The sequence below is a fragment of the Eucalyptus grandis genome, chromosome 11 (genome assembly GCF_016545825.1).
Source record: "Eucalyptus grandis isolate ANBG69807.140 chromosome 11, ASM1654582v1, whole genome shotgun sequence".
Lineage (NCBI taxonomy): Eukaryota > Viridiplantae > Streptophyta > Magnoliopsida > Myrtales > Myrtaceae > Eucalyptus > Eucalyptus grandis.
This window is the reverse complement of record NC_052622.1, coordinates 16,900,805-16,928,767: the sequence shown is the minus strand read 5'-3', so window position 1 is coordinate 16,928,767 and position 27,963 is coordinate 16,900,805. Positions and strand designations below refer to the sequence as shown.

The 27,963-nt window shown below is 38.3% G+C and overlaps 2 protein-coding genes across 2 annotated transcripts; one reads left to right on the top strand and one right to left on the bottom strand.

The window, feature by feature from the left end:
- The first annotated feature begins 9,739 nt into the window (after positions 1-9,739).
- On the top strand, positions 9,740-14,179 carry LOC104425151 (bifunctional protein FolD 1, mitochondrial). The gene is made up of 5 exons (XM_010037749.3): positions 9,740-10,249; positions 11,910-12,226; positions 13,160-13,396; positions 13,491-13,658; positions 13,822-14,179. The coding sequence occupies exons 1-5, from the start codon at positions 10,042-10,044 to the stop codon at positions 13,990-13,992; spliced, it is 1,101 nt and encodes a 366-aa protein (XP_010036051.1). The 5' UTR covers positions 9,740-10,041; the 3' UTR covers positions 13,993-14,179.
- An 894-nt stretch (positions 14,180-15,073) lies between these two features.
- On the bottom strand, positions 15,074-23,923 carry LOC104425150. Its single transcript, XM_010037747.3, has 15 exons — positions 23,538-23,923; positions 23,207-23,334; positions 22,915-23,047; positions 22,213-22,369; positions 22,049-22,127; positions 21,359-21,399; positions 21,120-21,236; positions 20,890-20,970; positions 18,921-18,983; positions 18,787-18,838; positions 17,591-17,665; positions 15,939-15,986; positions 15,732-15,767; positions 15,559-15,633; positions 15,074-15,397 (listed from the first exon to the last, which is right to left on the bottom strand). Exons 1-15 carry the CDS (start codon positions 23,695-23,697, stop codon positions 15,323-15,325), a joined length of 1,320 nt encoding a protein of 439 aa, XP_010036049.2. The 5' UTR covers positions 23,698-23,923; the 3' UTR covers positions 15,074-15,322.
- Between the last annotated feature and the right edge of the window lie 4,040 nt (positions 23,924-27,963).

Here is a 27,963-nt window from a genome sequence, read left to right as displayed (position 1 = left end):
AATTAATTAGCCTTGATTAAGATCGCCATGGCCGCAACAGAAAAGATTTAGGGTAGGGTGCTCATTGGATTGGAGAGGACGAGCGTCTCGTCATCTTGTGTTGCTTTCCATGTCACGCGAACCGTGTCGAATAACGTGCCATCACGAAAGGAAAGAATCGGTATTAGGCATTGTTCAGATTGCTTTTCGTTATTGGTTTGTGGGGGGCACCAGAAATAACGAGTGGTCTTGGGCATTAGTTGAGAGGAGTATGTGCCATCACTTTCTAAATCAATGTGTTTAAGTCATTCCTAGCATATAGCGTCATTTCAAAAGAAAAAATTAATATTCGGGTACTTGACTTTAGCTTTTTATTATTCTAATAGACAATGCTTGATGTGCAGTGAAGTCGGCCCAAGCATTGAGGATGTCTAATTTGATCACATTATTGTGTTCATTGCCAGCTAGCTAAAGATAGAAGTACTTTTCCTTTTTTTTTCAAAAAATATGTTTGTTGTTATCGACTTCATAAAGTTTCGGACTAGTTAGGTGAAATGGTTTCAGAATTTTAATAATATTTTTCTTTTTCATTAGAGATGTGATTTAAGAAGAGCACTCGCACTGAATTGAATTTACATCTTTTTTCCTAAATCAGGATTTCTTTTATAACACGAGTTAACCAAAATGTAAGTTCCTCTTGGAAAAAATTATATGGGCTTTGAGATTGGTATAGAATCGGATTATCGGGATGCATTACTCGACATTGTGGCCAAAAGTCGCAATTATTGAAGTACATGTCCTGATTTCCTCGAAAACTCCACGGCATTCTCTAATTGATGATAGCTTTAATTACTATGGAACAAATCATAGCTTGGCGATATTCAGAGGCAAAGATCGCGAACCCTTTTGAAGCGATCATTGCTCGAAAAGTCTATCCAGAGTCAACTACGATAGCATAGGGATAGAAAAGTGTGGCAATGGTCCTCCGTCTCTCCCGCCCCCTTTCTCCTTCCCCTCCTTAAAAGTACTATACTTTTTCGCGATCAATTGTCATGCATCGAGAACTAATTATAATTGACTGAATTATAGCAAATATTCTATTATAGATAATGTAAATTGCACGAATAATTACGTCTCCTCGAGTGGCACAATGCGTAAATCACGTGCATTACCTTGGTACCATTAATCTAAAATTTATATGCATTTGACTTAAACGGCAGGAAACCCTTTCCATATCTAGGCCTAGGGGTGGCACATTTCCACACATGCGAAAAGGCTAATGATCGAATTTTTTAATAGAATTTCCGAATAAACTACATGCAAAAGGAACGTACTTCATGCTTGTGGTTCCGAGACTTACAGCGCTTACGATGCGTTGTTGTTCGCCGCATCGATAGTCGCGAGGAGCTTGGACATTCCTATATCGTAGGCCTATACATTATGAAGACAATGTGACATTCTGGCCTGTGATCACGGGCATGGGCGATTAACGTCATCGCTAAATAATCTGGACGAAAAGGGTTGTGCAGGCCGTGACAGCTTCAACGATGTCGAAAGTCCCTGCTCGAGTCATGTTGGGGGGACTCGGGAGTTCATCTCGAGATAGCAGGGAAAGTGAATGTAGTTTTTTGTTGTGTATTCAGTTCCACGATCGAGAGTTTTGTCTCTTCGTGACCCAGTTGTAATGAGGTTGGAATGAAGGCGACTTTCTTTCGATCTCAAACTGTTGGCAGATTGTGGGAAACCCTTTTGTCCCGTTTATGTTTTTCCATGCGAATTGAAAGAAAAAAATTTGTGGTTTGATGACCATTGGTGTAGTATTTTGTCTAACAATATAGTTTCCCATGATGGTCAGCATTAGCCAAGATGATTCGCCTCACATTAACTTATATGGATTCGACATTTGCTTTCCTAAACATCCTAATACTACTCAATAAAATAGAATCCATGTGAATTTCACTGACCAAAAAGTCTTTTATACTTACTCCGAGTCCATCTAACCATTTCGCATTATATTCTAGATAGGATCGCTCCAAGCTAAGATGGCCAAATTGTGCTTGATTTTTCACCATATCAATGTTCTGCTTAAACAAAAAAAAAAAATGTCAATGAAGATAATCTCCAAAGAAATCCATTACTTTCCTCCTCTCCATTTTTGTAACAAGAGAGTGTATTTATATATATCTAAACACGGTATGCCCACATCGCTTGTTTGATCGGGGAGAGAAAAGGGCTGAAAGCTCTTTCCAAAAAATATATGTGGTCAAAATTCAAGCAATTAATGAATTTTTTTGACCTAGGAGGAAAGTAAGGGGGGGTTAGCCCATCATAAATGAGGATGGACTCCTTCTCTCTTTTTTGACCCTTTTTGACTTTTCACGCCTCTCAAAGACCCAGAAAAAGATGCCCTTTTTTCAAGTCCTTCGCTACAGAAAGGGCAGAAATAAATAGGCACCAAGGGGGAAGGAGCTGAGACAGGCCGGGTCCAGAACAAAAGCAGCCTCCGCATTACACGACCGAATGCAAAAGCGTCGTGCGCCACCTAACACGACAAGTTCGATCTGCGAACTAAAGGACACGAACGAGGAACAAGCTCGAATCTGGGTCGAGGAGGAGGAGGAGCTGTAAAAAATGAGAAATTGAAATTGAATTGAATAGAATAAAACAAGCCCGAAATAAAAATGAAAGAGAGAAACCTCAATTCCCCATGAAAAAATGCAACCTAGCGTTTGACATTTTGCATTCAACTGCATCATCATCACCTACTTTTTCCTCCTCCCCAATTTTCCCCTTTCTTTAAAAATTTTTCAAATTTTTTTTGCCCTCTACCTTTTCAATAGGGGGCAAGCTTTTCTAGCCCCTTGTTTGACTCCTTGGACAATAATCAATGGCTTCTTTTCCTCCGCTCTGCATCTTGCAGGCTTGCCGAGATCGGACAAGATACTGAACCCAAAAGCAGCACGCCCCACGAGGCGAAAAAATAAAATGTCAGTAAAAGATTTTTTGAATTTTATACTATTTCCATTATTAATCTAACAGTGACGAGAAATTATAGGGGCTTCGAGCAGTTCAATGATAATGTGGGCTCTGTAATGACTTTTGTCCTTCTCTCTTTTTTTTTTCTTTTTCCCTCTCTCTCCTTTTTTTTTCCCAAAATCGATACCATTGAAATATTTAAACCGATAGACTCATGCTAGTCTCAAATTAGATTCATCTAGTAAAAAATCAAACGGCATATATTCATCCCAAACTAATTTTCATCCTATAAAAAATCTTGGATCGATACTCTTGATTCAAATCCATCATCCACGTCAAGTCTCAAGCTTCTGATGGAAGGTAGATATGAAATTGAAATTTTTCCAAGTCAACGGTACTAATTTATGATGTTTTATCATATAAAAATTAGTTAATGGTAGGAATGAACAAAAGGAACTATTGGATTGGACTAAATCAGCCGATTCTAGACGGTTTTCAAGGACACTAGTCCTATTCCTAATTCCATATCCGATGAATTTTGATAATGGTTTTGATTTAAGGTATAGAACCATCAATCTGGACTGATTTTTTAAATTTTTTTATATCTTAAAAATCTATTTAAAGAGCCCCCAATTTTATCTCTCATTTTGGGCTTCACTCGTGCACAAGTCACACAAATCCCATTTCGCTCACGTGTGAGTAAGACAACAAGAACAAATCACAATACAATAATACTTGCTCGTTCTAACCAAATTTTACCACAAATTGAAAAAATCTTTATGAGACCTATCATGTTATGTGTAACTCACTAATTGTAAAAATGTCTTAATCATCAAAAACATCTTTAATTTCGTCTTAAACACTAACGACGAGTAAGTTAATAAAAACTATGCACATCACTTGTTTCATTGGCTCTTTTAAGAATTGGATCGCATCGATAAGCCCGGTTTTCATTTCTAAAAGCTGGGAACTAATTCCAGTTCCCGCGCAAGAACCGGATTGCTCGAGAACCGATCACCCTCAGTAGAAGGTAAATGCGCTATGCCGCTCCAATTTGGAAAAGTATCTAGTTAGGTGGAAATTGAACGGGAGTAAATAAGCTGGGGTTGGAAACGATAACCATGGGAAAAGCTGGGGGGGGGGGGCCTTTTCGGAAGGTTGGGGTGGAGACTGTACTTGGCTGAAACACGTGAGGGGCGCGATGTCCGAAGCCAAGAATGATTATGGCCTGGAGTGTTTGGACCAGCACGAGTTGCTTTCAGACAGGTCGGGGCTCGTTGGCGATTGACATTACTTTTCAATGGTCTGGCTCACCTCAGGGGTGCGCGGCCTCTCTCTCTCTCTATCTCCCATCGTCTACGGATGTCATGGTCCCTCTTTTCTTGTCTCCATCTCCATCTTCACGTTCCCAATCCTTCTCTTCTATCCTCTTTTCGAATAAAAGGGAGGAAATTCAAATGCTTTTTGTTCTTCTTTTCTTTTCTGGAGGTATAAAAAATGGGTCTTTCGTAATTTTTCAATCTGAAATAGGAAAAGGTCAAAAAATACATTCGATTTAGTACGTTTCAGTTGGATATGCAAATTCAAGTCCGGCGAACGTTGAGTGCTTGACTTTTCTGAAGCCCCTGCAAATTCCCCTCGTGACCAAGCGTGTTGTCCGTGTAACCAGTGATTCCGTAAGTGTAGTGGCGCGTTTCATTCTGCAGGTAAAAAAGTAGACAAGAGGCTATGCAAAATGGAGGTTTCCTTCGTTTAACAAACAGGCCTTGGCCAATACAGAATGTTGGATCCGTTTCGGAATGGGTTGGTTCTTGATCTAAAGTCGGAACCGACCTATTTTATGTCATGGGTAAAAATCGAATTATTTATGAAAATATTTAAAAGTTGCACCACTTCAATACAAAAATATATGTCGGTTAAGTGATAATGTTGTCAATTCAATTATTGATAGGTGCGAAAATATATATAAAAAAAACTTTAGAATTGGAGACCTATCCGGTTCACAAAATAAAAAAAAGCAAGAAAAATTGAATAGAGCATCAGAAGAGATATTTATCTAAGTATGATAAAATAACAACACGATATATAAAATATCGTTCTAAAATATTTTGTCAAATTGTTTGGCCTCAAAAGAAAAGTTTGCTTTTTATTTTTATTTTATGTACTATGTACAATGTATACACAATCCGAAAATGCTAAAATTGTTGAAATGTTCCTTTTCCTTTAAGTGCACTCCCCTTTGTCTTTTCTCATCAACAATGATATTTTGGATTCTTACTCTTTGCACGTCACTCATCGGTCATGGTCACATGTTAGCGTGAGACCCATGTCTGATTCAATCTGGCAATTGGACCGAGTTGATCGAGACCGGTTTAAGGAGGACCGACTCGGTTTTTGATTTCGCGAGCCAACCTCAGATTGGTTCAGTTTTTTATTCCAACTCTTGAGTCACCGATTCTATCCGAGAGCCGATTCAACTCGTCCGATCCCCCGGTTGAACCGGTAATCTATATTCTTCATCTTCAACCTGAACAAATAACAATATAACCACTAGACCGATAAAATATTTATGTAGTGAAATAACGTGACTTGTATGTTTTGTTATATAAATTTAGCCAAAGCACAAAATGGGTCACTTTTAGTTCTACGCTTGAAACCGGCCCACTCTAAAATCGATTAGTACCAACCACATTTTTTGAACTTTTATTCCTATAAATCAATTATTCAACTTGCTTTAAATAAGCTGATATATAACGGTTATGGATTACCCCTAATCACATAGATAACTTCCGTTTCTATAAATCACCCGTTCAACTTGGTTTTATAAATACACAACTTGGTTTTATAAATACATACATACCTACATCGTATATACATACATACGTATACGCATTCCATCCCCCAACAATTCAAAGGGTTGGCTAAGTGAATCTCATATTGAATGGCCACGCCAAGGAATGATATGGCCATATTTTATTTTATTTTTTCTATTTCACTATTTCTAGAAATTATTTGCGTACGACTCTATTGACCATTCTTTTGATTACCTTTTGCATTAAATGATTAGATCTATATCTCGTTATGATTATTATGGTTTATGCAAGTAAGAACTTGGGACTTGGGACTTGGGACATTTGATGAATTTAATTTTTATTATTATAAATGAAATTCTAATGTAGTGACTAATTTTTGATACGTTTGAACAATATGAAACTGCATAAAATAACATTAAAAGACTCCATTAACCCAATTTATTCTCACAACTCTTTAGTATTTACTTTCCAGTCGAACACACGAAAATACTTTCATTAAACTTTTTTTTATACAAATTTACAATGCAATGTCAGTGTGTTTTTCCTCACGTAACGTTAACAATATTAAGCAGAGCATGAGGAGAATTGGCCCTCTCCTCGAAGTGTCTAGCTTCCTCACATTTTCTATTTGTCATTTCTAGTTTTGTTTTGTTTTGTTTTCTTATCATGACATTTTAGTTCTGATTTTCTATATAAAGTTGAATACCCGAAACTTTAAAATACATGAATTTTAACATGCGGGTCGTTTAAAATTCTTTTGTAAACGTAGAAAATTTATATATAAATTCCAATTTTTTTAAGGAAACATGAAAAGTGTCAATTTTTAAGGTCAATTGTCTTCCTGGGTCATTGGATAAAGAAAATGTTGCTTATAAAATAAATGTCAAAATTCCAATGGCATGATTATTTTTCCCCTCTCATATATCAAATAGAAAATTAACCATGACTAGTGTAAAAGGAGATTTTCCTTGTCCCCATCAAATAAAGCAACTACTTTCTCAAGCATGATGACGTTGTTGGCTGGTTTTGTTCCCATCTCTCTCGACATGACTTCACTTCAATTCCCACTTGTTTCAAGACTTTTCTCGAACAATATAAGTGCATGAACATTTATGGTGGTAATAACATCACATGTGTTTGTGAGGGGGGCGGGGGGAAAAAGAAGAAATCTATCCTCATTCATGCAAAAAGGATCCGACACATGCAATGTTGTTTTACATTTTCTTTATTCAATTTGGTCCCCGATAATTCACGAATTCACTTCACTGATGTAAAAATAAATGCTCATTTGCTGCGATCAAAATAACTTACAAAAGGGTTTTTCTGGATAACAAGCCTATTTAGAGTCACTTGAATATTGTTCCAATAAATGTGCCTCCTTCAAATTCCTTACAATCTAATTGCAAAAGAGAGATTTGGTGAAAAAAGTTGCCTACGGTATATCATTAACTTCTCTCGCAATAGACGTGAGTTTATTAAAATGATCATCTCCCCAAGCAACCGTGCCCACTAATGTGAACGTAATTTCAATATATAAGATTAGGTTTGTCGAATTTCACAGTTAGACTGAACTTTTGGACAGATCATCATGGCAAATAAGACCATATCAATCGAAAAATCTTAAGTGCTCGTCCCTAATAATGCACGGCCTTTTTCTTTAGCACGATCCATGTGGGGGAAATCACTCCTATTCGGATGTCCTCACTAAGAGGGGGAGAAAAAGCGAGGAGACATTGGAGGAAATACTTTCTTGACCTATAGCAAAGAGCAAGCACTCACTTTTCCCTGTGGAAAATAATTATTTGGATGCCATTGTTGGGCTACGAGGAGAAAAGCTTGAATGATTGGTATAGTCTATATGACCGGTTCTTGTCCTTTTCCTATCAATTACATATTATCGTTTGCGAGTGATTATCTTCTCTCCCGAACGCTAGAAAACTTGCCCAGTTCCTGTTTCATTTCATGCCCTTTTTTCATGTGACTTGCCTCCCGATCCGAGTGTTTCCAACTGCTATAGTTCGCGGAACATGCATGGCCAGTTCGGTCGCGCCCTGTCCTCGACTCCTTGCCTGCTTCCACGAGGAACGTGAGCGGAGAACAGGGATCGCCACTGAGATCTCATGTTTCGCCATCGCTCGGATTCTAGCGAGCGACGGGCGAATCTGGAGTTGTGGATTTTTATCATTGATTGTCTTTCGTATTGGAGGTGACTTGATGTTTTGCTTCAATCGTTTGTTGTGACTTTAGTGGGAATAATTGGTGAATAGGAGCGGGAAAGGAACTGGGGAAGGGGGCAGATCTTTTCGAGTCTGAGAAAAGCAGGATTTGACTCGAGGATTTGTGAGGGAATGGTCTATTTTAAGGAAAAAGGACGGGGTATAAAATACGACGTACTTCAGATACCATGGGATAGTTGCAAATTATCATGGCGTCTAAGCCAAATTTGGCACGATAAATGTGCCTTTCATGACGCTTATATTTTTCTGATTTTTTATTTTTTTCCCAAAATAAAAATTCATTTATGTATATTTTTATTATTGGGAATAGATTTGAAATAGAATTAAAAAATATATAAACATTGCTTCTTTAATTGGAAAACAACTCAAGAGTTCAAACCAAATCATTTTTTTCTTTTTTTCTTTTCTTCCTCTTCTTCTCCTAGCTATCGTCGGTTTTGGCAATGTTCAATGACTAGCCAAACGAGATTTGCGTCGCTTGGTCAAGTGAGGCCGACCTCACGATGGTTGGGGGAGGGGCCTTGCCCAACCAAGGCAAGGTTGAGCATCACCCATCCACGGCGAGGCATAGGCTGACCTCGTTGGGGGCGATGAGGCTCCCCCGAGACTAGCCACCTCCCAAGCTTCCATTTGGTCGATCGCCAATTGGCCATGACCAAGGCCAATAACTAACTAGAGGAAGAGGAAGAAAAAAAGGAAAGATAAAAATATAATAAAATTATTTTAAAAATAAAAGAAATTTTAAGTTACAAAAAAAACTTGAGTCCTATCAAACAAACGCGTTCCTATTCTGCAAATAGAAATTTTGTGCAGTTACCAAATGCGTTCTTTTGTTACAAAATTTATCCAATAATACAAATAGAAATAATTATTTATGAACATAAATTATTTATCGGAATAGAAATATTACCATACACCCTAAGTGGGTGTTTCAATGGATGATCTAGAAAAATAAGTCGATCCCGAAAGAAAACGAGACTCATGATAAGTGGGGACTAATCAAGATCAATAATGGGGAAGAGGATTCAGCTAAAAATAAGGATCCAATCGACAGAATCCTATATAAGAGGAAAGTACACCATTGAGACCTAGCAAAAGTATTTAATTTAGGAGGGATTGGTTCTAGGCCAAGTTGGTTCCCACTTTAGAACTTAGAATCAAGAATTGATCCACTCAGTGAGATCTCAAATCAGGCGAATTCTTCTATTCTTTACAAGTGGGAGTTTCCCAACATTAAAAGAAAAATTAATAATTTTTAACAATTAGGGTTTGTTTAAGAAAAACATAAAAGGATATTAGAAATTTTAGTCGATCTGTTGGTCCGGCTCCGTATATGGAACTAGAAACTAGACCGATCTCCTCAAGAACAGTCCAGCACTGGCCTGTCAAATCCGGTTCTCTAATTGAACCGGGAACACCCCTAATTTAATCCACTAATCCCTAGCAATTATTTTCCCAAAGCCTAACCACCGACACCACACCATCCGATGCTTAATTGATCACGAAAGTCGAGTCGGGTCCGGTCCGGTACGGTACGGTACTCGGTCCTACCCATGGATCACCTCCGGTTTAGGCAAGTCATGTCGCAGACCCAAGTGGAGAAAATGCATCCGAAACAGAACCCAATGGGCTCCTCAGCCCACTCTGTCGCTCGGCCCATAACGGGCCCAACCCAAGAAAAGGCCCGTGGAGGAAGTCCAAGACGCGATGTTCGCCCGACCCAGAAATCCTCCGCCATCAAACCGAGCAGCGACGACGGGAATCGGAAGGGAAGAATATCCTTCGACAGACTCGGCAATCGGGCGATGGACGGCGGTCCGGCGTCCGTCTCGTCGTGAAATGGCGATGCGCATGATGTCGTCGAATCGTAGGAGCACAGCTGCAGCTGCTTCCGTCGCGGCCCGAGGCGGCGGGACGATCGCGGGCGGCGTCGTTGCGTCGGCTCGGTCGTGAAAAAGACTTCAGCTTGCGTCGCGCACCGGCGCCGGCGCCGGCGGCCGCCTCGTTGCGGAGAACCGGTGGAGGGGAAAGGGAAAATGGTGGTGCTGATGAGGGTTTTGAGTCGGAGGTTGAGAGAGTCGATCGGGCCGGCGGCACCTGCGCGGCCGCGGGCGGTGCATTCCGTCGCGGAGGGTAAACGTGGCTCCCGGATCATCATGTCGCCGCCGCTTGTTTCGCTTGATCTCCCCGACGTGTGGGCTCCCAATTTCGGCCATTCTGGTCCGCCACTCAATTACCATCAAAGTAAGCAGCTTTCCGTATATCTTGTGTTGGTTCTGTGTGGGTGAGTTGATGGGTCTCTGTGAATCTTTTGATGCAATTTGTCTTTCTTATGCCTTTTGTAATAAGTATGATTACTGGCACTGCTTCTCATATCCTGTTTGCAGCACTTCAAATTTTTTTCCCGTTATGTTTTGTTCCCATGGAAACCAATGTACCATCTCTTTTTGCGTCGGTTCTTTGGGTATTGAGTGGCTTTTTGGAATTTAACATTGAGGCTTGCTTTCACACGGTGTTCATATTCGTGGTCAGATTGCCCCGCTGTGCAGGCCACCAGCCCATTACACTTCTTGTTCCCACGCGCATACTCTGTCTAATTAATATGGGGAGGGGGAATTTTGAGGGTTAATTGAAGATGAATCGAACGCAGCCCACCTTGTTTAGCTCTGTGTGTGTTGTTTTGGCTTGACTGAAGTTTTGAATTGTTCTAGCTCAATGGTAAACTACTACTTTTCTAGTTTCAAAGTGCCATTGTTTTTCACAACATTGATATTGCATAATAGGTTTGTTCATACAATGAAACTACACACAATCATATGACAATGTAATAGATGGCAAAACGCAACTTTTTCGCTAGTAGAGAATTCTTTCGTGTATTTATTGATTAGCAATAGGTGCAAAACATAATTCGCTATAGTGATGACTGGAGTGTCGCATGAACTTCCCTATAATATTACTCATATATTCCCTCAGCTAGGCATTTACACTAGTTGAAAAGTTAAATTAGTTAGATTTCTGATTCACTGTGTAGACTTAAATCGCTTCCTGTCAGAACATCAGCCTTTTGGGCACTCAGATTTTAATTTTGTAGTCAATTCCTTCCTAGCATACTTTTTTATAAGATTCTTTCTGTGAACTTGAATTACACAAATATTTAAAATTGTTGAAGCATATGTAATAGTGTTGGGATGTCAGCCATTAGTTAATAGGTAGATATTAAATGATCTAGTCGTGTCCTCTCTACACTATATACAGAACATCTTTCGTGCTCTTGTAAGAAGTTCATTTGAGTAAATATGTAATCGGCTTTGTTTTCCTCTCTTTCTCTCTGGTGATCCAAAAACATTCACTGAATTGAAATCCTTTTCTATGTCAAGAGATGGCCCCTTTGGAAAAAGTGCTATTTTTCTGGTGTTTTACGTCAATTCTATTCGCTTGCTAGGAATATGGTTTTCTGTGACATGCATGGAAGCATTCCATACGTATAGCTTCAAACCTGAATTATTATCAAAGTGAGCATGAGTATTATAATTGATGAAAAGGAGTAGTGGCTGTAATATGCAGCATCAGTCTTTATGTGTTCTTCCCTATAGAAAGATAATGCAAATGAATAAACAATTTTTGTATGGGTACAGTCTATATGTGTTCTTCATTTACTCACTTCCGGAAATATGTACAAGAAGTTGTGCACGAATCTTTTTGTCACTTGTCTTGTGATGGTTTGATCAATGAGGTAAGTTTTGGTGACTCAAAAAGATTAAGAAAGAAAGAAATAAAGATAGGTGTGTCAACCTTACTTTATGAATTGTATGGCCAAGATAATTTAAGAACCGATTCGTCTCATGTCTTGAGATTGATTTTTACTCTAAGAACCAGCATTGAATATATTGGGTATTCATCACAGCCAATGGGCAGACAGCTGCAATGATCGATGGCAAGTTGATTGCTGAGGGAATCAGGTCAAGAATAGCGAGTGAAGTTCGAAGGATGAAGGACTCTATTGATAGGATTCCAGGCTTGGCTGTAATTATGGTGGGACAGAGAAAGGATTCTCAAACTTATGTTAGAAACAAGATGACAGCTTGTGAAGAAGCCGGAATCAAGTCTGTACTAGCAGAGCTGCCTAACGATTGTTCCGAAGATGACGTTCTCAAGGCTTTGTTAAGTTTTGAAAATGATCCATCAATTCATGGTATTCTCGTGCAGCTGCCTCTACCAAATGTAACTACTCAAAGCTGCTCTCTGTACGTATCTCTTTTTTTTTATTTTCATGAGGTAGGGAGGGGGGCGGGGGAGAACATGTACAGGTCCTTGTACTTGGGATTATATGTACATGACTTCCTGAACTTCGATCTATCCACTTTAGTCGCTATATTATTCTCTTTGGTAAAAATAGTTCTTCTATTCTGTTGTGTTTCTGACTCAATCTTCCTACGTGTTAAGACAGTGTCATTTAAAACAGCTATATTAGATGTCCTAACTGAAGGTTATTTTCACAAACATGAATAGTAGACAGGACTATAATTATTGAAATTAGGGCACATAGGGACACGTAAAAATGCAATAAGCCTTTAGACATTCACTCCGTTCTGTGCAATTATGATAGCACATAAATTGGCCATCTCTCGTGACTGAAAAATATACTGGCTTTGTGGTCCTTAGATTCCCTAGTCCCTTGCTTCTTTTTAAAATACCCATCACTTTGCAGTCCATTCTTGGGGTATTGCTGTAGGGTCAGATGCCCCATTTGAAAGAAATTCTTCTGAAACCAGATCTGTTACTTGGCAATGCACATGCTTGACAAAAGTTAAGCAAGCAAATGCTGTATCATTCCTTATAATATGGACAAATGTACATGGCTTTTAAATTTTGCTTTTACCGCATCAGGAAATGCTCCATAGTGTGTCGTCTGAGACAAAAAATCTACTAGACGTATGTCCTTGTGTTCATGGTTTTTTTTTTTTTTTTTTTTTTTTTTTTTTTTGTACCATCAAAGTGCATTTTGGACACAATTCTTGAGTGAATGCTCTTGTTCAGTAAGGTTTTACAGAGAAAAGATAATGGCAATTTACCCAATCCTGTCAACTCTACTACGAACATGATGCAGTATGTACAGTATTAGCTTGCTGATGCAGTATAAATTCCCTATGGCAGCATTTGAATGAGGAGAGGATTTTGAATGTTCTAAGCCTAGAAAAAGATGTTGATGGCTTCCACCCCCTTAATATGGGCAATCTTGCAATGAGAGGAAGGGAGCCTCTGTTCATCCCCTGCACTCCAAAAGGTTGCATTGAGTTATTGATAAGATCTGGTATTGAGATCATGGGGAGAAAAGCCGTGGTTATTGGGAGAAGCAACATTGTTGGGTTGCCCACATTCTTGCTGTTGCAGGTATTAAGATGTTTTTTTCACAAAAAGGTTGATCGCACATATTTTTTATCTTCTACCAGATCATAGATGTTTACTTCCTGGCATTATCTGGCAGAGGCACCATGCAACCGTGACTGTTGTGCACGCTTTCACAAAAAACCCTGAAGAGATCACTCGGGAAGCTGACATTGTGGTCACGGCCGCTGGAGTACCAAATTTGGTCCGTGGCAGTTGGCTTAAACCGGGAGCTGTGGTTATTGATGTTGGAACTCATCCAATCGAGGTGAGAATTCTGGCATATAGTGCAGTGTTTATTATATCACTATAACGATGGTCGGCAGATGTCCTTGATATGCATGCACTTGTTGCAGTCGACGCATAAGGCACTCCTTTCCATTTGCAATATTTATGACAAATCTGTAATATCATTATGGACCGTGGGACAGGATCCAAACCACGAGCATGGATACCGTCTTCTGGGTGATGTTTGCTATGAGGAAGCTGTGCAGGTGGCCAGTGCTTTAACCCCTGTACCTGGAGGAGTGGGTCCCATGACAATAGCCATGCTTCTGTCCAACACTCTGGATGCCGCTAAGCGGGCATATGATTTTTCTTGACTTATAGGACACACGGAAAATATCTTTTTTAATACTTGCCTGATTTTTCAATAGCTTTCCTATGGCGGGTAGCTTTTTTGTTGGGTCATAATAGCTGTATATTTAAAGGTTAGGCATGGCCGCATCACTCGTTGTCATCTTTCGAGGAAGGAGTAAAAAGAATAGTTCATGTAGGTTTTTATCCGACCGTGTTAAGTTTGCCGACTGCATTGCACGGGCAACATTTATTAACTGAAGTGGAGGTCGAGCATTAAAAAATACGGCCGTTTACACAAGTATTTGGGCTTCAAAATGGATAAATTCATGCCCCAAATGACTAGCCGGTGATTACTGGCTGAGGAGACCACTTTACACCTGTACTTAAAAAGTCACTGATACAGATATTGTGATGGTTACTGTCCATTATAAAAAATCTACAGTATATGTTGTTGAAGAAAATGAAGCAAAAGCCTGTACATACTGATACCTAAAACAAGTTGCTCTTACTTTTTATCACCTAGCACAACGTATGTTAACTACCCGGGAGGAAAATAAGGAAAAGAAGCGTACTACTTAAATCAGCTCTCCTATCGGGTGCGACTTCGGTAGCATGATATTTACTTCTCAGGTTAGGCATTTGGTCCTAAGAAATCCGACGGGTACACGATTCAGATACAGCTCAAATGATCCCTCTCATGCGATCACTTTATGAGGTAAGAGCACTGTTCAAGATCAAATTCACGGGTTTATTATCCTAGATCTTCGAGAGATAGTGGAAGAAAGGAAGAAAGGATTTAGCCAGAGAGCTCGCTATCCCAGATCTTCGGGATGTAGTGGAAGAGAAGGATTTAACCAGAGAGCTCGAATGCACAGAAACTCGGTTCTCGAAATTCATATTGGTCGATAGGACTATCCTCCCCTCGACCAAACTCCAAGCGGGCCATCTCTCATCTCATTCCTTCCTTTTTTCCTCCACTGGTCGCCTCAAACAGCAGAATCTGAGGTTCCAGCATGGCCCTTCTCTTCCAAAGGCATTACTGTTTTCCCGAACTTACCCAATTTATACATTCGCTGTTTATCCAATAGAGCAATTTCCCTTCCAAACAGTGAGAAAACCACGTCCATGACTGAACGGGCTAATCATCTTTCAATAATCATGAAGGAGAATTGATTACATCGTTTCGTGGAGTATATACAAAAAAGTTACAAATTCGAGCAATTTAGCACTAGGGTCACCTTCTCAATGAGAAGGACAGCCGGGTAAGATATCCATCCCAGCAAAAATTCTGGGGGCAGAGATTAAAACAGAATGTCCCAAACATTTGCAAATAAACTAACAAAGAGGCCCTCCTCACGCTTCCTCTTCAGACATGGACTGAACTGGCTCCACAACTGGGGGAATGCAATCTACCTTGTAGCGAAGGGCCTATTTGTGAAATTCAAACTCTATATCATCAATATAGTGTACTAATACTACTTTGATTATCTTGTTGAAAAAGGAATGATCATACTATTTTCAAAAAATATTTGTAACGCGATAAAATATCGAAGCAACATCATAAGGCCCCAAAAGAAAAGAGCATATACCTTCTTAAAGAATGTGGAATATGAATTATCCCAGACTAGCTTATAATTTCCAGCAATGCATGTGCAAAAGTTGCCCTGCCCAAAAAGCGATTAAAAGCCAAAAGTTATTTTGCTTCTCATAGAAAACAAGCTAGGGAGGACATGAACCCAAAAAAAAAAAAAGCAGCACTCACTTGGTCAGACTCATAACGACGGTAAGGTAATATCAACTGCAAAACAGCCAACAAGATGCAGTCAAAGATCAGTGGGAAAGCAGGTGAGTAAGCTGCCGAATCCACTATAACTGAGCACAAAGCCAGCAGGCCTACAAAAAGGTCCAAAAGGACAAGAATCTAGATAATTCAGAGCTGAGCATGTAGCTGAGCATGGACAGAACTCACGGTTTTTTCTCCAGAAGGACTTATACACTCCACACTGAATCCAATGTCCTGTCAGATGGAAGAGCATATATCAAAAGATATTCTTGCAATATTCTCCAGCTTGCATACCAAAAACACTAACCATCTGGACCATGCATTCATTTCGATCCTCCTAATTCAATTACCAAATTCAACATCCTGTCTGATGTCTACAAAAGAGGGGCACTCATTTCAACTACCATTATTGCATTTTGAAAAAGAAATACTCAAGCCCAAGAAATTCAATCCACAACCAAATTTGAGAAAGGCGTTTGTCTGACTCAAAATCAAGCCTAAAGTCTGTGACTTGAAGAACTTGTCCATACAGTCGAGCCAAATTCAATTTAAGAGCAAGCTAACCAAGCCATGGGCATGGAAGCAATGGGTAAAAGAGATGGTAGTCGGTAATCTCTCCGTAAACAAGACTGGTTTGGTTAGTCTTGGGTCTGCAATTGAAATCACAAGTTAGTGAACATGTTCATGTCATGTAGAAGAAATCTTGCTTCCAGCCAAAGCAATATGGCTCCAGCTACTTCTCAATGAATAGGAAAGTTTCAGGGCAGTTTGAGAATACTGGGGCAATTGGCCTTCCACTTTGAGAATTTTGTTTACAAATCAATTAGGGTGCAATGGGTTTTCATAATTCTGTTCCATCAACAAGTTTCCGAACATTTGAAGATGTTTGATAACTATGCAAAATTTCTATTCCTAGAACAAGAATTTGTTAGGTACAACCCTAAAAAAATTTTGTAGCATAGAATTTCTTTTAATTTTTTAATAATTTTATTACATTGTTCTCTTTTTTTCTTTCCTTTAAAAAAAAAAAAAATCTAGCTGGTCACTGGCCTTGGCCTTGGCCATGGCTGGCAACCGGCTAGATGAGGGCCAGTGACCTTGCCAGCCTTGGGTAGCCTCGTTGGCCCGAGCCTTTGAGGCTTGGCCTAGCTAGGGGCTGGCGACCAGCTAGAGGAAGAAAAGGAAGAAAAGAAAAGAGGAGAAAAAAAAAGGGGGGGAAAGCTTGATTCTAGAATTGTTCCTAGGAATAAAAAAGCAACTTTTATTTTATTATTAATTCCATTTCAAATATATTTTTGAGAACAAATTTATTTCCGGAACAAAAACATTACCAAATGGATTTTCGTTCTTTTTTTGTTTTGGGAAACAAAAGAATAAAAATAGGCACTGTTTGGCACGTTACCAAACAGATCCTTAGTTTCCACATGAATTATTTTTGAGAGCCAGTATAATAACCTCAAGAGATCATGGCTTTATAAAGGGAGGATGAAGCTGCAATCAAATACTTTTTTCTCTGTTAACAATTCATGAACTATTCGAGCTAATACTTCAACTCTTAAACCAACATATCCCTCTATTCTTCCTTCAGCTGCATCAAGCAACTGCAGTCAACAGACAGTTGATTGTAAGAAAGGGCAAAAGATATGAAAAATCACGAGGAAAAGGCAAACATAAACAGCTTGCCACCTCCCTTAGATGTGGGCCACCCAGTACATAGTCTTAAATGTAAGATGATTGTTAAATTAAAAAAAAATCCTATTACATTAAGATGACAAAAATTTCCCAAAGAACAGGATAGAAGATTCGACAACCCCGGGAAAGAAAGCCTCATGACTTACCAGGTTAATCTTCCCTTGTACCAATGAAAAATCCCATGCAATGTATGAGTTTAACGAATCCACCATGAAGGAAACCTAGCATAGAGTCCATTATGAAGCTTCAGAAATTTGGAGCCAAAACACCATCATCGAGGTTACAGCAGGAGCAAAAAAAGTTGCTAATAGACAAGATAAGTCTGTGACCCATAACCAGATACTTTGAGACATCAATTAACCCAGTTGACTTGTGATACTGACTGAAGCACAGCAATCCCATTGTTTTATGCAATATATTTAGACTTGGACAAAGTGCAAACCATAAGTATCACATACTGACAAACTCCCAATCCTACAGTTCCTCAAGAGTCTTATCCAGTCAATTGGACTTTAAAAGCTTAACTTTTGTGCAAGGATGGTAGGGTGCAGCAAGCAGAATCCAAACTCTCATCAAGACGATGGACTTACTTACTAGGAGGGCACAGCAAAGGAAGCTAGAAGACATTGTTTTAGCTTGTGTTAGGGAAGAACCCGCAAAAAGTAAAAATGTAAAAAAAAAAAAAATACAAATATTGATTCCAACCATCAACATAAAATTGTCTACTGTGTTCTTCTTTGGACCAATCGGGAGTTTAGTTATTGAAACTCAAAATTCTCTGGAGTCTGTAAAATTTCTGAACCAACAAAACGTTTCTAGCGTAGGAGTTAGATCCATAACATATTTTATACCAAATGGCTGGCACCCATTCAGTACGATCCATGATTAGGAAATTAAAAAAAAAAGGACCAAAAATAGAATTCTAAATTATAAATCATTAACAAAAAGAACAATAAAAGAACATGCTACCCAAATTTAAAAGTTTAGAAGAAACAGTAATCCATTAATTTCCAGCTTATAATTGTCAGGATCAACACCTCTTAATCATTTGCAGTCAGAGTCTAAATTCTTAATTAAAAATCACTAGCTATTTGGCCAATGAGAATAATGTTCCCTATATCTTGTACATAAGTAGAGATATGACAATCATATCAGTTTATTAATAGATGCTGAAAATCTTATCTCAAATAAAAATCCATCTCTAATCTACGAGCAGATTCAACTGCTTATAACCCATCAGCTATGCATCAGGATCAACCCAGTGATGCCAAAACAGATAACTCGGTACAAAGGAATATCTTGCTTCAAATGCAGTTATTTGACAAGAAGGTTAAAAATTTACCTCATGAATTTTACCAGCTGGTATACTTATCTCTTTATAGTCATCATTTTGCCTGCAGAATATATCCAAATACTTGAAAAGACATATCAGAGTTATCTAACAGAAAGGTAATTACGAAATAAAAATGAATTTACCCTGCTTCTAGGGCACCTGCTTCCGCTGCTGATATGAAGAAGGGGGAATTCACGAATACTTCACTAGAAGAAGGAAAAAATACTAGTCAATACAAAAAAAACATGTTGAATAGAGATAACAGTGAAAAAGAACGCATATATAACAACAAAGAACCTTTAAACAGTTTCTCTTTGTTGCTGTCATAAAAATTTCACCATGTGACCACAAAATCAGCAAACTGATAAAAGCAACTGATTTGGCATATTCTTTTTAGAAGATCAATTCTTTAGAATCTGAAAGATTGGAATATCATCTGATTCAGTTAATCATACCGCTACTTAAAATGCACGTTGCTTTCTTTAATATCTTGCAGACACCATAAGCTGAGTCTTTGTGTGCTTAAGATGTTTTATCATAGATTATACAAAATGTCTTGTTTGAATAAAGTAATTATCAAGAAAGGACTACTATGCGCCTCATCTTCCAATTAATTGATCGCCTAGCCTCCAAAAGATGTAATTGCAACAACCCTCTTCCAGAGGCCCACTGCCCCTCAAGCCCATTATTGTGCTTCTCCAATTCTAATGTAGAACTTCAATGGCAACTAAAAATTTTTAACCATCGCACCAGCAGTAGGCCAGTAGCTTCAGGACGACAAAGGCTTTGCATCCCAAGACAGTAACAATGACTGTGGAATCCGAGTCAAGATAAAGCTAATTTGGCATTGATGTGGCAGAATGCTATATGGATCAGCAAGATGTAGCATGCTTAGTGTTATAAACTCTGTCGAAGATGGGCTGATAAGATCTATAAATCATGAAGAAAGTGCATTCTGAAAAAAACAATGTTGTTTTCCTAGTCAATTTGTTGAGAAATGCTGATAACACAATTTAACTTTCAAGTTTCCGCCAGCTGCAAGGCTGTGTATTATAATAGCTTCAGGGATCCAGCACTAAGCCTCTGATAACAAAGTTGAACCATGACTTTATCAGTTAATCCTTTCCAAATAGAAGGCACAAATGTGCAGTCATTTAATACAAATGTGACATTTTCAATTGACCAATATCATTTCCACTACCCATCTGACTGTTTGAGATAGACACACCAAAATAACTAGCTAATCAGTACTATCTAAACCTAGGCAACAAAACATTTGTCAACACCTATAAAAAAAATCTCTGGTTCTGGAGTTAAGTGATCTCTAGGAGAGCAGCCTGTTCAGAATTTGGGACTCTGTAACTATCACACTATTACTACCTCAGCACATTCAAGCGTCTTTTCCTTTTGAACTTTTTTTTAAGATACATCTATGCCTGAAAAGATTCATCACTATTCAAGAGCTAAAGGTTTTGCATTGCTAGTAATAGTTAAAACCCATTTACACTTTCAGATAAGAAAAAACTTACTATGACACATTTGTTTACCATGATAAAATTCTCCTGAAAATTCGTTCAAGCAAAATAATGGTTTTGACATCAAACAGTTAGGAGCTTACACGGGTAAATACTCTTAAATTTTTTTTAAAAACATACCAACCTTACAAGAGACATAAATATGGACACATTTTGACCTCCAATTGCTGTTATTAATTAAGATACCAAGACATGTTTTCATGTTGTAGGTACAACATGTGAGGGATGGTTTGATATTGAACATTAGAAGATGTAGTCTAGTTTGGCTTATGAGGTATCCAGAACTACTATTCCCAAAAGATAAAACAGTTCTCATACTCCAGGAAGCCTTAGAAACCAAGAGATTACTCAAAGCAATGTTCAACAGTTCTTAGCCACCTATCCCATGAAAAGTGAAACAAAAGAAATGGAAAAGAAATGAATGTTCAGCAAAAAAAAATAAGAAGAAAAGAAAGGGAAATCATCAACGTAAAAATGACAACATGAACTTCGCATGCTTAACTATGTTTTGTAGTAATGGGCCCTTTTATCATCTACAGCTCTTAACACAATCATCCTCATCATACAAAATAAGTACCTGAGAAATTTGATGAATCTCTCAAATTCGGAAGTATAGACATTCAATGCTTGCTCCAATGCAGATAACTCATCTCCTTTTCTGCTCATATCATGATGACAATTGCATTAATAGATGCCAAAGAAGAAAATGCAAGTGTCATCTCTCAGAATCTAGATACAAAATTTTTCCTTATCAAAGGTTTACTAAGATGAAAGAAAAACAAATTAGAAAAGGGTAAGGCATCTCACAATTTCCGAGTCTCAAAGCGTCCCCAAGATAGTGAAAGAAAAAGGCGAATAAACAGAACCAGTGATGTGAGGCTGTACAAAGGAGGTCCATATCGTTGTCTTTGTTCTTCCATGGGCCTATCAGTTATTAAAAAGAAACAATCAGAACTTAGTATTTGCAGGGATCACTTGCTCACTGATGTTGAGATCAATAAAAGTAGACATGACATTAGCAAGAAGAGAACTTTTGGGGAACTTACCCATCGTCATCATTTATTTGCTTAATGAAGTCCAGTAAAACCTGTATCAGAAACATCAGGAAATTATTAAGGAGCTTGGCAAAGGGAAGGGAAGGATAAGTAAAAATATAAGTACATTTAGCAAAAGACATGAAAATGAATGAAGTGCAGATGCTTAGAAGTATTTATCCAATCAACACCACATGGTGGAATGCGAGTTAATTTATTGCGGTTGTAGAGCTTGCGAAATGAGCAATAGTAAAAAATCCAGCCCGAATAAGTTTTCTAGCAAATCAGAAGTCCACAAGCCTATCTAAACCACCATCACCCTGGCTAGAATACCAAAGGGCATGACAATGTACCCGTCGGAATTAGGAGTCTCATTCATTTTTTGGCCACTCTGGAACAGATTAATAAATTTATAGAGCTTATAAAACAGTACACACCATCACAGTACATGGGCAGAAAATTCATGGTAAACTATGACCAAGCAAACAGCAATTACCATGTAAAATCAAACCATCAAAATGTGAAACACTAAACTATAGTCTCTTTCTTAAATGCAATCAATCTAAGCAATAAGATAACAAGGCAACTAAACTATAACGAGAATAATTAACAGAATTACAACAGGAAAGCATAAGTGCAGTTCCAAAAGCAGGGTGGAAATAAAAGCAGACAAGGCAAGAGGTAGCAAAAAGGAATACATACTTGTGGTACCCCTACTAAGTACTTCACAAGGGTTTTGTAGACACCTGTAGCAGAACCAAGCTGGGCTAACTGTCTTCTCCTGAGACGTCATTTAATAGTTGCACCGTAAGATCACTACTAGCCTAGGGCATCACAACCAGCAATTAGAGAAGCAAAGATCTCACCTATCCATTTGCTGTTTCCATAGCAGAGCATATCTGTCTCGTATACTTCCACCCGAATTAATTACAGCATCAACCTCTGCTTGCTTGTTCCTCTCAGAGCGATCCCTTTGCTGTCTAATAAGTGTCCCCCGAAAGTCTTGAGGCAGGTAAGTCATGACTGCAGATATGGATAAATCCTCATTTAAAAGTCCTTTATGTTCTTAGGAGCATCCTATGCTACTTGAGTTATTACACATCAATCACAACAAGGTCCTTGGAATCAACTTCTCATAACACACCAACAATTTTCCATCAAATTTATAAATAAATAAATATATAAATAAAACCCTCTTTACCACACTCAGATTCTTCATTTCTCACAGATTGATCATTAACTCATCCCACAAGATGAATGAACCAAAGTTGAGCCGCTAATCAGGGGTAGTGGCACTTAAATGGAAACTGCATCTATCAGATAGGTATGCAAATTTCCAATCATAGATTACCACTGGCTCGTAATAGTGAGACCCATTGCCGCCATGCATGAACATTTAAAGCTATGCCCGCAAATCTAAATGCTAAAAGCTTGTAATCCCAAATATTACGGTGCTTTTTTAAGCTTAATAGTGACGAAAGTGAACTAGCGTTCGTTATGTGAATGAAAAGCATTAATTAATCAAGACACATAAAAAGAGAGGGAGAGCGAGAGAATGAGAGTAAAACCTGTGTTAAATACACGTTCAGAATTTCTAGCCTGAAAAGATATCAACAAACTCAAACTTTCTTGAACCTTATCTTTGAGCTGGCTGAAAATGGTAGCAAACTCGGTATTCTCTGTTGTCAATTGCTGCTGAAGCTGCACTCACCAAGCGAAAGCAAAACGACCAATTAAAAGAGAAAAAAACCGCCCCTTTAACAAAAAAAAAAACCCACAAGACTCAAGAACATCGCCAAAAACATTCGGCATTACGTAAACATATGTACTCGCGAACTCCTAGACACATGAATATCTTACCGCCGCTGGCCAATTCGACTTCTCGAGCAGAAAAACAATCTCTTCCATCTGCTCTCGATTCTTCCACATGTTCTCGTCAATTTTATGGGGAGGCGTCCTATCTGCCTCCTCTATCAACAATTTCTCACCTAAAAAAAACCACAACACACTAAACCAGCATGACTTCCACGTTCCGTTAAACACGTCCAAAATCGTCCACGGCACGGCAAATTAAAAGCTCGGGAAAACACCACCGCATTGAACCATCACAACGACGCACACACGCACGCGATCCAGCATCAACCTCCCGAGATCCTCCCAAAAAAAGCAACGACGAAGATGGAGAGCGCACCTTCGGTCGGAGGGACGTCCCCGAGCAGGTCGTTGGAGAGCGAGCGGATCCGCGAGGAGAGCGCGGCGACGTCCTCGGAGAGAGGAGGGAACGAGTACTTGTCGTAGTAGGCGGCGAGAAAGGATCGGGTTATCGGCACCAGGCCATCCATCGACGACATGGTTCCTTAGGGCCGACGGTTTCCGGCGGGATCACGGCTCCGCCCGATCCGCAGGGGTTGGGGGGACGGGGATCCGAACTGAGCTCCGCCGCGCGCGGTGGCTCCGCCGGAGGGGAGAGAATTCGCCGCTGCAACGAAGGCCGGCAGGAGGAGGAAGGAAGGAAGGAGAAGATCTCTCGCTCTGAAATTGCAAGTCCACGCGAGAACGCAATCGGATGCCTTCCCGGTCGGTGCATTTGTGGAACGGGGCCCCTTTTTTGTTTTTTTTTTCATAATTTGTCTTTATTTTTCTTGCTAATAAATAATTAAACGAAATTAGGTATGATAAAAATGGAATTTATAATAAATACGACATTAAGGCAGGGAAAAATTGAAATAATTTCTTTTATATGGGGCAATGTTTTCCCTCAATTGCCATTTATATTTTTCGCAATTTCGGAAATACGAGAAATGAAAAAGAAAATGGCGACAGAGGAAAATAGAAAAGTATCTTCCGACTGAAGGAAGGAATAATTCCGTTTGGATGCACCTACCTTTCTTTAGCTCTTCTTTTGGCGGGTGGAGAAAGTGGGTGCGGCGTGTAATTTAATTAATGCGCTAATTAAAAATTGGGACGGAAATGAGAGAAAATTCAAGAAAGATCAACAAAGTGCATTGAATAATGCGTTTGGTAACTATACAAAATTTATATTTCTAAATAGAAAAAAATAAAATATGCATTTAGTATGATTTACAAGCATTTTTATGATGTAAAATTATTTTAATTTTTAATAAAAAATTGAGATCTTTCTTTTTCCTTTTCTTCTTCTTCCTCTCCAAGCCGATCATTGGGTGACAACGGATGGCAACAACTGGTGACTACCGGCAACAATAGAGGGTGGTCATGGTGACCGATGATTGGGCATCATCTAGCGACGTACGGGGGGCCACAAGTGATGAGGCTCCATCGATCAATTAAAACGGGGAGAAGAAGGAAAAAAAGAAAGAAAATAACTTAGAAATTATTCCTAAAAAAAATAATTAATTTTTTTCTATTTCTTGTTTCTATTTCAAATATATATTCTCATCACTTTTCACAATTTGGGAAATATAAAAATCAACTAATGTTACTAAATAGATTTATGTTTTTTTTTTTTTTTTTTGTAACCTAAGGAATTCTCGTGCCGGCAGCCCAACGAGGTAAACCTTGGAGCAGGTAGAGTGGCAGCCCAACGAGGTAAATCTCGGAGTAGGTAGAGTTATCACCACTCTTACCTGTCGGATAAGTCGTGGGTTTCTTTCTAACAAGACAGACGACGTAGGGAGTTGAACACTGAACCTCTTGCGAAAGGAACAAGTGCTTAACCAACTACACCACCACCACGAGTGAACAAGTGCTTAACCAACTACACCGCCACCACGAGTGGTTAGATTTATGTTCTTTTTCTCTTTCAATAAACAGAAAAAATTGGAACCTTACTAAATAGAAAATTATTTGGGGGAATAGAGCCACGAAAAAAGGAACCCACACAGGCAGCACATATGGTGTGCGTTCTCCTTTTCATTGCAGAGGTCAGAGGTTCGAATCCTCTTATTGCTAAAGTGTCTTAAGTGGGAAATCACGGACTAACCTCTCCCGAGGTTTTGACGTTGCTAAAGTGTCTTAAGTGGGGGTTCTTGGATTAGTCTCCCATGAGGTATTGACGCTTGGTCCAAGGTACATTGACACTCTATGGGCCGTGGGTGGCCAAATAGTGTAAGCGAAAGGCGGGCCCAACAAATCCTTGGTTACCAAAAAAAAAAAGGAAGTAAATTTTAATCTCGTGGCAAAACCCCTCCTCTATGGTATGTCGAGTAAAGGATCACTGTTCTAGAGCAAGCAATAGACATAAGAGTTTGGATTCGGGTTCTCACGATCATGGAAAGATTGATTATAAAATAATTTTATGGAAGCCTCATGTAAAACCATATCATCTCGCGATTATCCGACTATTTATTGAAAAGAATATAATTTATGGGGAAAATTTTAGATGAGGACGTGAAATTGCTCCCATTTTCCCGAATAAAAATCTAAAATGGACTTTATCTCAAGTAAGGATCTAAAGTGTCATTATTTTCAAATAATGGCTTGAAGAGAAACTTTTTAAAATAAGGGTATGAAATGATTATATTAATCTCAAATAATGGCCTAATCTCGCTAGCCGAAATGCATTTTTGTCTTTCGCTTTTCTAACTTTTTCTCCTTTCTTTATGTGACTATTGCCTCCACTTGTCCAAATCTATATTCTCAAGTTAAAAAGAAAACAAATATACGACCAGAAAAAAAAGTTAAAAAGAAAAAAAAATCCACTAAAAGAAATCAAGTTGACAAAAAATCAGTGATAAAGAGAACAATCACAGAATAAACAAATAGCGGCATCAAGCAAAAAGAAGAATCTATGACCGCTCTTGGATAATCAAGATAACTTTTTTTGGTCGAAAGATTTAAATATATTAAAATTTTTTTTTTGGTCGGTCATATTTAAATAAGTAAAGTAAGTTCGGATAAAAGTAGCTTTTCAACTTATTTGGGAAAATTCGACCAAAAAAAAAAAAAAAACTTATTTGGAAAAAAAAAGCAACTTTTTTATCCGAACTTACTTTACTTTTATCCGCACCTCGGGCATCTTCTTAAGTTTATCAGGAGAAATTAATGAGAAAGAGCAAACGAATGAAGAACTCATAAAATTACGGTAAAAGGAAAATTTTGAATATTTATTTATAGATGATCATTCTAGAAAAAACATATATAAAAGGAAGAGCCATTTATTTTAATCATCTAGAAACAAATTAAAATAGATAAACTCCTTAATAAAATCGATATTCTAACTTTGATATAATAGAGGTATATATATGGCAAAGCTTTGAATAAAGAAGAGCGATATTCAGAAGAGCTATAATGCTTGTCGAAAGTATGTCTGCACGTACCTTTATTCTCTTCCACGACCGTAAGATAAAAGCAACAACATTTTCAACAATGAAATAAATAAATTTTCAAGCCTCTGAGTACATCTTTAATTGCTAAATAGTAATAACTCGACTAACAACTAAATGAGGATTAAATTGCCTGTCCATGAGGTGGCCACTTTTATGGAGAAAGTACGAAACCTTGTCCCCGAAATAATAATGGATTTATTCTAGCAATTAGGATTGTAGGTGACAAGTTTTTTTTTTTTTTAGTAAGTGACAAGTTTAGATGCGATAGAAAATATATTTATTCGAGAAAAGGTCTTCAGTGATTGATTCTCACGCTAACCCCCAGGGGCATGGATTGATTGATTGTCTTATACGATCATCGTTAATCGAGTCGCACATTGCAACTCTAATTCAACGTAAACTTTAGCCGCGAAACTCGTGTTTGGCATGGTGGCATGTCACACCTTTCGTGGAAAGAAGAAAGGGATAAAGAACTTGAATCATCCAACTCTTAATGCTAGATCATCTCTAATCGGGGTGACACAGTTACCTTGTAGGGTTGTAATTTGCCCAAACTTGATCCGCTTGTCCTGAATCCTTCCTATGCACGATGAATAATGCAAACACAAGTCACTCGAAATCAATTCGAGTTACCTCTCAAGGATATTGCACAAACAATTTAAAAAATGCGACTTCTTTAACTATATTTGAGAATTTAGACTTTCCCAACCTAGTTCTAGATTTGATCATAGAAATTATAAGTTTTGCCGAATTGCGAAAATTTGCTATTTCAAATATAAAATATGTATTTGTTCGATAGAGGGAGCAAAGAACATAGGAGTTCTAAGTTTTGTTGAATCTCGAGGATTTGTCATTTCAAATATTAAATATGTGTTTGTTCGATAGAGGGAGCAAAGACCACGGGAGTTATAAATTTCGCTAAATCACGAAGATTTGCCATTTCAAATATTAAATATGCATTTGTTCGATAGAGGGAGCAAAGATCATAGGAGTTATAAGTTTCCTGAATCACGAATATTTGCCATTTCAAGTATTAAATATGCGTTTGTTGGATAGAGGGAACAAAAATGCGTGTATTGCCAACTGGTAATGCTGTAATTATTAGAAAGAATTTTCGGCTTTTACTTCTCTTTAACGAAAATACGAGATTCAATAATTGGCTGCTTATTATTATACTCAACAAATTCATTCTTAATGACATTTATATGTGCTTAATCTTGCCGATGGTGCTTTTTTTTTTTTTTAATCTTTATTTTCTTGGATTTGGTTTTATTTTGTAATATTCAAGACTTTCTATTGCTTAAATTTGCT